Source organism: Galleria mellonella, unplaced genomic scaffold (genome assembly GCF_026898425.1).
Source record: "Galleria mellonella isolate WM207_F2 unplaced genomic scaffold, CSIRO_AGI_GalMel_v1 utg718, whole genome shotgun sequence".
Classification (NCBI taxonomy): Eukaryota; Metazoa; Arthropoda; class Insecta; order Lepidoptera; family Pyralidae; genus Galleria; species Galleria mellonella.
In genome coordinates, this window is record NW_026442143.1 from 1,775,513 (window position 1) to 1,787,753 (window position 12,241).

The following is a 12,241-nucleotide window of genomic DNA, read 5'->3' on the forward strand; positions in this document are numbered from 1 at the left end:
ATAATAACATTTTAATAAACAAACCGGCTTATATTAACATAAAGTCATGACACCGTTTATACAACTTGTATGTTTTACCTATATAGTTCGCTTTCAACAGTGATACGTGAATACTGCGTTTTATGAATAGTCTGGAAAATGTCAGAACTAAAGGTAAGTTATTTTTTATATTATTTAAATTACTTAAATTAAGTACATGATTTTATTTTTCATGAAGTTTTCGTACTTAATATGGCATAAAGCGCAAAAACTTCAAGAACTTTAGTTAAAATGTAAATTAAAGAATAACTTGAATAAGACAAAAGAGTTCTAAATTTTTCAAAAATTATTTGAATAAGAAAGAAATATTAATATTTAATTACAAAAAAAAAAAAGTAAAAAATAGAAATTGCTATTCTTAAAGTTAAAAATTGTTTTAGAACATAGCAAACTACCTAGCTAGCTTATCTAAAGTGCTTGGAAAATTTGTAATAAAAACAATAAAACATAATTTTGATGCCTTTTTTCATAATTTTAACCAGTATCTGAGTGGCTTCGGTTCTGAGTTTTCCTCAGAAGACCCACGAAGGCCGAATGCCCTTCCTGTTGGGCAGAACAATCCGCAAATATGTCCATACGGCTTGTATGCTGAGCAACTATCTGGTACAGCATTTACAGCACCGAGACACGATAACAAGAGATCATGGTTGTACCGGTCAGTTTTATTTTCTTTTTTTACTATATTTGTTGATTTGCATTACATATTAATATATTAAACATATGGAGTATAACTAATGCTAATTGTGTAACAATATATTTACGCTGTTGTTACAAACAGGGAGAGCTCCCACTATTGGATATGTGAACTTCTTCCTCCGCGGTCGAGAATCAGTTAGTTCGATCATTTGCTTTGTTTCATTTATTTCCATAGGAAACGTTCGAATATAAGTAATTTAATATTTGATTATAAAGGAACCGACAGGTTTTAGCCTTATAAAACTAACAGGAAAGTAAGCCCTGTCGTTGCAAAAAGATAACAAAACGCTTTCAGAATTGGCGTAAATGACGCGTAGTACACAAACCTTACACACCGTTGAGCACGGTGTCTCTGTATGTTATGACTATTATGTTATGATTAATAAATCTTTGCTACGATACGTTAGTTGATAAGCAATGTTTACTATATTTGTAATTGTGTACCATGAGCACAATGTTGATAATATTACTTAAGAAGTCCTTGTTAAGAATCCCTCTCCGATAACCCACCTCATATAAATATTACCTCCTTTCATCCTGAGTTCAATACCATTTCCGAATTCACATTGTAACCATGTAATTCTACTATTTCTATATAGTTAATAAAAATTAGTTTTTAAAAAGCAATCCTTATCATTGGCCACGTAACAACGATCTCTCTCCTTAGGAGGAGGATACAGCATAGTGGTCAGATGACTTAATCAAAGGATTCGAGTATTCATTCTCTTTTTATTATTATAAGTATTTCTGTTTCGTTTATGATCAATTACGTTTACAAAAAATTGCGATTGTAAAGAAATGCTTTTGTGGCGAATTGCGTATAGTGTCCTACAAAATACTGAAAACAACAATAGACGTGCTAATTTGCTTATAATTATGATTTTTTTTTTAATTAGGTACTTATTTTACTAAGATTTTTTCTAAGTATATTATTTTTGTTCAAATCACTTAGTAATACTACGTTAATGGATTAATTTTAGGATTCGTCCCTCCGTCATCCATAAACCTTTTAAAAGGTTTGACGCCTCGAAATATCTCACTCACAACTGGGATGAACAAGAACCAGATCCTAATCAGGTATAGCATCCATATTTTAAGGGATTTTTATTGTTTAAGTAACAGTTTAGAGGGGTAGCAACTCAAAAATTACTAAAGAATGAAGTCATTTTAAAGTCGCCGTCTTTCTATATATTTATTTACTTATGGTCAGGACTCTATATATAACCGTATGCATGTATATCCAGTTTCATATAGGTACCAAACAGCCTCCCTGCATGGCTGCTTATTATATGACATAGAAATTACTAAAAACGGCGACATTTCAGTAAAATTTTATTAGTATTATTATTATTATATAAGGATTACCATATATATTCATAGATTTTTTCAGATTTTTTACAGAAGATTTTTGTGTATAATTTGCACTTGTTTATTTTTAATCTGACTACCTAAACTATCAGAAAAAGGAACACCTTTTTTCGAAAAAGAACCTATGCATCTGGATGCTACTTTAGACCAGCGATTACTAATGTGAGTTTCGCGAAACCTAGGAACTCCGTAGAAATCTCATCGGAGTTCCGCGAAATTGTTTTTGGTTGTTAAATAATATCAGAGTGAAGTGCATATATTATTTCAAATTAACGCAAATTATCTGGTATCTTTTGACATGGGGTTTAATAAAATAAAGGGTATTTTGTAGGTGTTCAGTATTTTAATAGCTTAAAGAATCTTGCTTTAAACTGTTATATAGTCATTGGCAGCCTGATAAGCAGATTATAAAAGTAAACTAAATAATTAGTAATTACCTAAATTCCTATCAATTTCTAGTCTCGATGGCTTCCATTTGATTTGCCACCTCCGGAGTCCCGTGTGGACTTCGTGGCTGGTCTTCATACTGTTTGCGGAGCTGGCGATGCGCGCTCACGACATGGCATCGCTATACATGTGTATTTGTGCAATGCATCCATGGATAAAAGTGCTTTCTATAGCAGTGATGGTGATTTACTTATTGGTGAGTATCTACTTATTGGAGAAAGAGAAGAATCTTACTAAAATAATAAAATTGTAAATGAACTATATCTATGCATGGAAGATTTTTAAGAAAAACATAATAGTGGTCTTAATAATTGCATCAGATACTAAATGTTTCAAATTTTTTGTCTGTCTATGTGTTTGTTCCAGCATCACGTGAACACTACTACACGAAATTAGGTGTAGCTTTTACAGTGATATTTTCTTTTTTAATGGGTGAAAATGAAATGGTAACCACGTCCGAGCTATCGGTATACACTGACGAGGCACCAGTGGAAGATGATAGGTGAGAATGAATGCAGGTCAGTTGGCCCACTATGATGCATTTGACAAGAATTAAACATGATGGTTTCTAGGGGTAACTGCATGGAGGTCCACCTGAGAGGGTATATTGCTAGCAATGGGACTATTAGACCCCATTACTAATAATCCCTTTCACCCCTTTACAGTGATATTTTTGAAAGTCTAACTTAAAATCTGGTGTATGTTTTATCTTGATACGTCATCTATATATGTATAACTTATTTTAGTACCCCAGAAAGGCAAGTTAAGAATAACTACTGAGTTTGGTATAATGGAGGTGGCACCTAATGAAATAGCAGTCGTACAACTCGGTATGAGATTTGCTGTTGCTGTTGAAGGACCCACCAGGTAAATAAATTATTCTCCTTGTCGATTTTGAGATATTTTGCTCAGATTTATAAGGTAATTTTATTGTTAAAAGTTTCATGTGAACATATTATATTTTAATGTAATAACTACCAGTTTAAATTACGTGTCATTAGATCGAGAAAGCTCAACTAGTTTCGGGACCAATTCTGAATTCTTAACGTCTTTCATCCATGATCAATACTGAAGATATAACAGAGGCGATATTGTGAGCACGTAAGTTAAACCAGTAATTATTACATTAAAATATAAGGTAATTGTCACTGTTTACCTCATTATAAGTGCGGTCGTGAATATATTAATTTTATTTTTTGTAAAAATAACTGTAAATCTAAGTCATTGGTGATCAATAGCCTAACTAATCGATGCTTTAATATTTCAGAGGATATATTCTAGAAGTATTTGATGGACATTTCAAGCTACCAGATCTTGGGCCAATTGGAGCCAACGGCTTGGCCAACCCAAGAGATTTTCTGACGCCGGTGGCACGTTATCATGACGAAGAAATACCTGGTAATAATTTAGTTCTCATCTCACATAAGTCAAAGTTATAGGTATATGTAAAGCTCTCAAACAACTCAAAATATGCATAATCGAGTCAATTCAGAAGAGTTCATTTTCTAAATTACCCTAACTGAAATCGAACTTTGGGCCTCATTTGTGCAAAGCAACAGACCGTTATATTTTTGTCTATAGCTATACGCTTTTATATTTTGCTGTGATGATCGTTTTTCGATGTAATTTACGGTGGAAAAAGCTTATAACCTATTTCGATATCGCATAGGCGATATAGGTTGGTACCGATCTATATCAGGGGTAGCCAACCGGTCGATCGTGACTATTAGTCCAGTCAATCGAGGCAAAGCAAAAAGTATATTTTGCTAATCTAGCAGAAGATGCTCAGACGCAATGTTCACACTAATATATGTAAATAAGTAGTTACTAAGAATAATTTTCAATTTATATTTTCCCTCTTAATAAAATAAAAAAATACTACATTACTACAAAATTGCGTACTGAACTATGTTGTTTCATTTGAGTGTTTAATTTGTAGATCGCACAGAATTTCGTTAGTAAACAGTATATCTTGAGTCTAATGAAGTCGGCCACATCTAGCCTATATCAATTACATATCTATTTTCGAATACATATGTTAAAAGTCTGTTATCCAATATACATTTTTGGATAAGAGACTTTTAACATATTCGTTATTGGACAAGTATATAGTTATTGTAACTAAAATTACCTACCCCTAGTATATATCCGTATATATTTCATTGCTATAGCAAATACGTCTCATTCTGGTACCATTTCTTACGTCATATGAAAGTAATCCTTACAAATATATTGCTAGGGTATCTTTTGCCTATTAGAATAAACTGTACGATATAGCGGTCTGAAATTAAATAAGGTAAATTGCTTATGTTTCAGGATTTAAAATAATAAACAAGTACCAAGGTGCGCTGTTCGTAGCGGAACAAAACCATTCTCCGTTTGACGTGGTCGCGTGGCACGGGAACTATGTGCCATATAAGTATGACTTAAATAGATTTATGGTCATCAACGCTGTCACTTTTGATCATTGCGTGAGTTGATGCAATACAACATTCATATACTTTCTTTCCATAATGATATAGGTACTTTTGCTTGACATTAGGTGAACGTAACATAGACATAATATATAAAATTAAAAAATATATATAATTACTAGCTGACCCCGTAAACGTTGTTTTACCACTTATTGCGAAATATAAAAATCGCGATTAAAAAAAAGGAGTTGATTGTAAAACGGTGAAAGTTTGAAGTTGTATGTATTTTTCAATGCCAAATCATATTTAAATAAAAATAAAAAAATTGTCAAAAAAATAAAAAAATATTTTTTAAGGGTGGGTCACCCTTATCATTGAGGGGTATAAAAAATAGATGTTGGCCGATTCTCAGACCTACAGAATATACACACAAAATTTCATGAAAATCGGTAAAGCCGTTTCGGAGGAGTTTGGTAACAAACACCGTGACACGAAAATTTTATATATAAGATAAAAAAATCCCGAGTTACGATGTTCGTTCATTCTAATATCTGAACCCTTATACCGATTTAAATTATATTTTATAAATGTATATTGTATGTTCCAATTTGGAATAGAAGTATTATTCCGATAAAAAAAATGGGACCCGTTAGATGATAGCAGGGGTAAAATAAAATTTGTCGATTTTTTAATAAGTGGATGGAATACATTGACCCCAGTGAGAGATGATAAGTGAGGATAAAAGCACGTCATTTAGCACATCGTGAAGAATTCCATGAGAATTAACCACGATGGTTTCTAGAGGGAACCGCGTGGAGGTCGACCTAATGCACCCTTGCTAGCAATGAGGTTGTTAGACCCCATTACTAACAATCCCTTTCCCCTCACTGTGAAAAGGTTGACCTGACAAGGTATATTGCTAGCAATGGGGCCAGTAGTCCCCATTACTAACAATGCCTTCCCCCTTAGTATTAATATAGTTTTTATCTATACCCAAAACAACATAATTATTAGTTAATATCAAACACAGATTAGCCCATAATAACAGTATTCTAAAAATTACGTCATTTTGAACATGGAAAAATACATTCAATGTCCATGTTATTATCCTACTTTCGCCTTGATTTCAAGCATCACGCAACTCCTACTATTAGCTAATTAGGTAATAAAATTGCAGGGTGTTCTACATTTTACGAATCTGTTTATTTTTAAAATACACATGTACAAAGTAATCAAATCAGAATATTTTCCTTGTTTGATGAGCTTTTTAATAAGTATTCGAATCTTATTTGCTTCGTTGCTCGATATCTGAAGGTACTTATATTATTTACATATATAAATAAATATTACCCACTATTCATTGCTAAACCCACCAAGAATGGGTGGTTAAATACTAGTCCTGTTTTTTTAATGAGTGAAAAAAGGATATCGACGGTTGAAAGGCAACCTTAACTAAGCGACATTTAATAAACTTTACAGGAGAGCGGTTTAAAGTTGAAATTTTTGAAAAAAAAATCATAACTATTTACCTGATTGACATATCGAAATAATTTTAACAGTTACGGAAAGCATATATTTTTTGTTATTTTTTGATATCAAAGAAAGTTATCCCAGACTAAAATTTGAAGTATTTTATGTCGGTTAGATAAAAAATACCTAGATTTGGTTACAGGTAAAATTATATAAATTTACCTAAAAAGTTAACAGAAACGAGTAAAAATATCGTTATCCTGATTCATCTAAATCTCCTTACAAGTACAATTATATAAAGACGTATATTAGATTGAACAAAATCAAGTAAAATTGTCTAGGTAAGTTCTTGTATGATTGTTGTGTTAGCAGAATATGTATCTTTAGTTAATAAATTTTCCTAAAATTATCCCAAACTGACTTTAAACTAATTATTATTAATTATTTATAATGTAATAATGATAATAAATAATACTATAAAATTAACAAAAATATTCATAATATAAGAAGACTAATTTTGCTTTCACATAATTTATCTAAAACCTGTCTTTAATTTTCGTCTATTAAAAATAATAAATGATTGTTAGAGTTATAATAGGTTATCTGGTTTTTTATTATAATTAATTTAATAAACTATTTTAATTAATTATTATTAAAATCACAATCTTTAATATCTGATTAGTTTAGAGTGTCTTTGATATTTATTGCACGTGGAAAGCTAACAAAGCAATTAGGAATAACATCGTCTATGAAAAGTTTGACTAGATCATCATATTTGGCTTTTGATATTGGAAGCTGCGTTCGATAACAAGATAAAAGAGATATCTTGATTTTAAATTGAATTTCAGTATCAAAAGAAGCGTTAGTGTTCACGAATATATTATATTTAACGTTTTGCTTATCCTTCTTTGAAAGTCATAATACAAATCTTACTTATCTTTCCAGTTAGATTATTAATATGCAAAAATTGTAAACCATTGAGATGGTGCGTAAACAATTGTATTCTTTAATCTATTCTATCTTTAATCTATCTACGGGTATATAAGTATGACCAGTCAAGAGAAAATTTATTTTAATAGTATTAATATTTTCATACTCCTGTAGTGATGAATGCAACATTGCTAATACAGTACGATTACGATTTTGACCGGGACAACAGTCACAATATAAAAGTAATTGCTTGATATTTCCTCTGGTATCTACAGATTTAATATATTTGTTCAGTATTGATACAATCTTATTTGATCCTCGTTTGCCATTAGTTTCATCCCAATAGTAACAGAAAACATTACGAGTTCCATTTTCATAAAAGCAAATATTGTATACTGCCAGTTTTCTACTATAATACAAGGGCTGGTAATTTTTGGATAAATCTCTTAACAGCATCTATAGTAGTTTTTTTTTAGTTCTATTTGATAGACATATAATTTATTTGTGTTACTTACAAGCACATAAATTATAAAAAGCGAGAAAAGAGAAATTATTAAAAAAATACATAAAGCCAAGTACAATTTTTCCTTTTGTGCGTGTGCCGTAACAATACAAAATGGTCACAACTCAGTTTATTGCTTTGCCCTCAAAAGAGCAAAACACTGATATTCTGTTGTGGCCAAAGGGGTTTCACATATTTCTGGGTTCAGGTATCCCTCTCATATTTTCTTTCGTGCATCCAAAAGTAGAATCTTTTACAATATTGTAAATTGTTTTATCAGAAATGTTCAGAGTAGCTACTAAAAATTGTTGACAAACATACTTTTTACCTTCGCCTTTGTTAATAAAATATTTAATAGTGTAGTTGCGCTTATCAGTGTCTGTACATTTACGTTTGATGAATCCTTTTTTGACATAGATACTAACCAATCACGGCGACGTGTTTGGTCAAGATCCCAAAAATCATTGAAAAATTTCCTCTTCTTACTTCAGATAGAGAACCACAGTTATTACCAGATTTTTTGCCAGAGCAAGGATTAGGCGCTGTTTTAACTATACCAGTCTTTGTAATATATTCTTTACCAGATTTTATATTTTTAGTTCGTTCTTTTAATTTAATTTTTTAGCTTTGGACGCAGATTCTCCGATAATTTCTAGTTCTTGATTATCAAGACTACCAACGTTAGTTTTAGTGTTATTTTTTTAGTACGTTTTACTTCTTATTATTTTTCTTCTATTTCATTGTATATTATTATCATCTTCAGAGGTTACTTCTTCTCCTTCTGACCAATTATCTGAATCATTTATGCCATAAAATATGGAAAAGTCTTCTTGATCTGACATATAATCAATATAACTAACATCTTTCTTAGGTATTCTTTTATATTTAATTGGATTTAATTCATTGGATTCTTTACTCAAACCGGTCGATGTAGATGGTGCATCATCGTGAGTTTTTCTCATTTTCGTAATTATATATATTTGATGCAGAGTCATCAGATTTATTAATATTATAAAATTAAAATTTTTTAAAATTTTAATTTTATAATATTTGTATTTCGCGTACTGGTAAATTTATCTAAGCGCCATTTTTACTCATTTCAACGAGTTAAATATATGCAGTTAAAATATATACCGCTAAAAGCAAACATATTTTTATACAGGTAAAAATATCTAAGGTATAATTTACTTTAATTTTATTTTTAGTTAAATTACATAATCACAAAATATTACATCAGGTAAAATTACATAACCAAATTATTTATATTTTTTTTAAATAGGTACAATATACTAAAACAGATAAAAACGAAATTTCATAACAAGTAAAAATTCCTACTTGCAAATAAAAGTGAAAGCAAAGATATGAAAAATTGAATAAATCCATATTTCAACTTTTAAAATGGCGTAAGTAGCAAATATTCTTTAAATGACATTTTTTTTTGTCGCTAAGTAAACATAAAATTGTAAATTTAGCTAAAATCACGCAGTACTTAACCGACAAAAAAATTATCGTAGAATTTTAAAACCTAGACCAATCGACGCAGAAAAATCAGGCGATTCGAATGGTATATAAAACTCAGTTTAGGTATTTTTGTCGCTTAGTCAATTTTGCCTTTCAACCGTCGATATATATATATTTTTTTTATGGATGATAATGGAATGGTAACCCCACCCGCGCTATCGGTATACACCGGCGGGGCACCAGTGAAGGATGATAGGTGAGGATGAAGTAGGTCAGTTAGCCCATCGTGACAAATTCAACAAAAATTGTTCACGATGGTTTCCAGGGGGAACCACGTGGGGGTCGACCTAATAAGGCATATTGCTAGCAATGGGGCTGTCAAACTCCATTACTAACAAACCCTTTCCCCGCAAAGGATATATTACTAGCAATAGGACTGCTAGATCCCAATACTAACAATCTTTTTCTCCCATATATTTATTCTGGTTAACGTATTTTTTTAGGCTAAGAAAAATATCAATTTCTTTTTCAGGACAATATTTACTGAAAGTAGGATTTACATATTTCAGGACCCATCAATATTCACCGTGCTAACTTGTCCTTCCACGAAGCCAGGCGTTGCCATAGCGGACTTCGTCATCTTTCCGCCGCGCTGGTCCGTCCAAGAGCACACATTCAGACCACCCTACTATCATAGTAAGCTATATATTTTAATAAGTTTCTATAATACATTTTAATAAATTTAAAACTGTTATTAAGAAACACTTACTAAACAAAATCCATTATTATTTACGATTACTTGAATGACAAACGTGTATAGTATTAGTCGATCATACATGAACTAAATTTTTTTTTATACAACTTAGAATGGCAAACAAGCTGACAGCCCGCCTGATGGAAAGTGGTAACCGTCGCCTACAGACATGAGCAGTACCATGGACATAACAGAGTATACTGTTTCGCCCATGATACCCCCCATGCGTTGCCATTCCTGAGGACTCAGGTGTTATTCCTCTGTACCCAGTAAATTCACGGCATTACCCACCCTTCAAACCGAAACACAGCCGTGCAAACACAACTGCTTCACGGTTGAAACACGAATGGGACAGAGGTACCCAAGCAATCGACTTTTGTACAAAGTCTCCCTCTGGTGTTATGTTATTTTATGACTGTTATTTTAGATATACATTTAAATAAACACAAATGTGTTAACTAAGATTTAAAAAAGTAACTGTTGAGTTTCTTGCGGGTTCTTTTTAGCAGTTAATAACATTCCGAACCCAACGGTGGTAGCATAAAAGATGACAATTTAAAAAAAAAAAACTTGTAAATAAGTCTATTTGTATAAAGATAATATTGAAGATAATAATGGAATGCCCGTCTACATTATTATATCGGTACACATCGGTATACACTGGCGATGCACCAGTGTTAGTAAAGACGAAAACAGGAAGTTGGCCCATCTTGACGATTTCAATAACAATTAATCACGGTGATTTCTAGTGAGGACCGCGTAAAGCTCCAATTGATAGCGCATTATTACCTTCCCATTGTTAGCAATACACCTTGTCAGTTGGCCCTCCACGCGGTCCCCCCTGGACACTTTCATTTTTATTCCACCTTTCATCCCTCACTGGTGCCCCGCTAACATATATTGTTAATAATCGATGACCCAACCAGACAGGTAGTGTACTCTCAGACGTGTCGTTGCTAAACTTCGCTCGCATCCTGAGATGGGCACGATCTACTGTTACCACCGAACTTTTTTAAATACGCCTCTGAACATGGAAGAATTATGATCACGATGAGGTCATTGGATATGATCGACCGAAGACTTCACGTGAATAAATAAAGGGCATTAAAGAAATGTTATTCATGAATTAATATTTTTGCATTAGGAAACTGTATGAGCGAATTTATGGGACTGATACTTGGTTCATACGAGGCAAAAGAGGGCGGATTCCTACCTGGCGGAGCATCCCTCCACTCTATGATGACACCACACGGTCCCGATGATAAATGCTTCAACAGCGCTTCATTTGGAGAACTCATACCGCAGAAAATTGCTGTAGGCACTCAGGTTAGTTTATAATTATGTTTAATAATCTAGATATAACAAGAAAATTAATAAATGCATATTTTCTAAGTTTAAAAACAGAAAATGTGCTTCTTTTAATTTTCTGACACCATTAAGACATATGCCGCGTATATGAAGTAGAAAACTTTAACTTTAGAACAGTGTGAATTGATAGAAATCTAACTCGCATCTCTCAGTTCCGAACTGAGTAGATTACATAATCGAGGTGATAAGGTGACAAAAGTGTTTTTGTGTAGGTCAAATTCCAATTGACCTTTGGGTACAGATTTAAAATTGAAATTCGAAGCTATACTTGTAGTATTAAACCTCCATCAGGTAAGCCGTCAACTTGTTTGCGACGAAACTAGGCCACGACGTTTTATTATACTATATATAAATTAATGCACTGAGTAATTACGATCACGTATTTTATGCCCCTACAGGCCTTTATGTTCGAATCCAGCCTAAGCCTTGCTATCACGAAGTGGGGTGCTGAGACCTGTCAAAAACTCGATGCGAAGTATTACGAGTGCTGGCAGAAACTGCCAAAACTATTCTCTGATAAAATAAAAATATAATTTTAATGTTTGTATAACATACAGATAGATCGTAAATATCTGTTTCGTAAATATGTATCGTATGTATATCTATGTTTAACGTTTAACCCAAATCTAGATTCTAAGTACAAATCTTTCAAGAAGTGTCTCTATGTCATAGAATGTTTATAACCTTATAATACACATGAATATAACCTTTATATAAACATGAACTCTAAATCTTTATGTAACATCTTTTTAAGTTTATGAATAAAGCATTATAACCTATGTACTTTTAGAC

General features: G+C 32.2%; 1 protein-coding gene across 1 annotated transcript; it reads left to right on the forward strand.

Moving 5' to 3' along the window:
- On the forward strand, positions 1-12,238 carry LOC113516110 (homogentisate 1,2-dioxygenase). Its single transcript, XM_026900478.3, has 10 exons — positions 1-153; positions 522-694; positions 1,716-1,812; positions 2,563-2,746; positions 3,297-3,417; positions 3,818-3,948; positions 4,867-5,021; positions 9,897-10,023; positions 11,226-11,407; positions 11,848-12,238. The coding sequence occupies exons 1-10, from the start codon at positions 139-141 to the stop codon at positions 11,980-11,982; spliced, it is 1,320 nt and encodes a 439-aa protein (XP_026756279.2). The 5' UTR covers positions 1-138; the 3' UTR covers positions 11,983-12,238.
- The last annotated feature ends 3 nt before the right edge of the window (positions 12,239-12,241 follow it).

What these genes read in the sequence shown, in the direction of transcription:
- LOC113516110 (XM_026900478.3), top strand. An exon ending in AAGAGATCATGGTTGTACCG is followed by an intron (nt 695 to 1,715) that starts GTCAGTTTTATT and finishes GATTAATTTTAG; the next exon opens with GATTCGTCCCTCCGTCATCC. An exon ending in CTGTCACTTTTGATCATTGC is followed by an intron (nt 5,022 to 9,896) that starts GTGAGTTGATGC and finishes TACATATTTCAG; the next exon opens with GACCCATCAATATTCACCGT.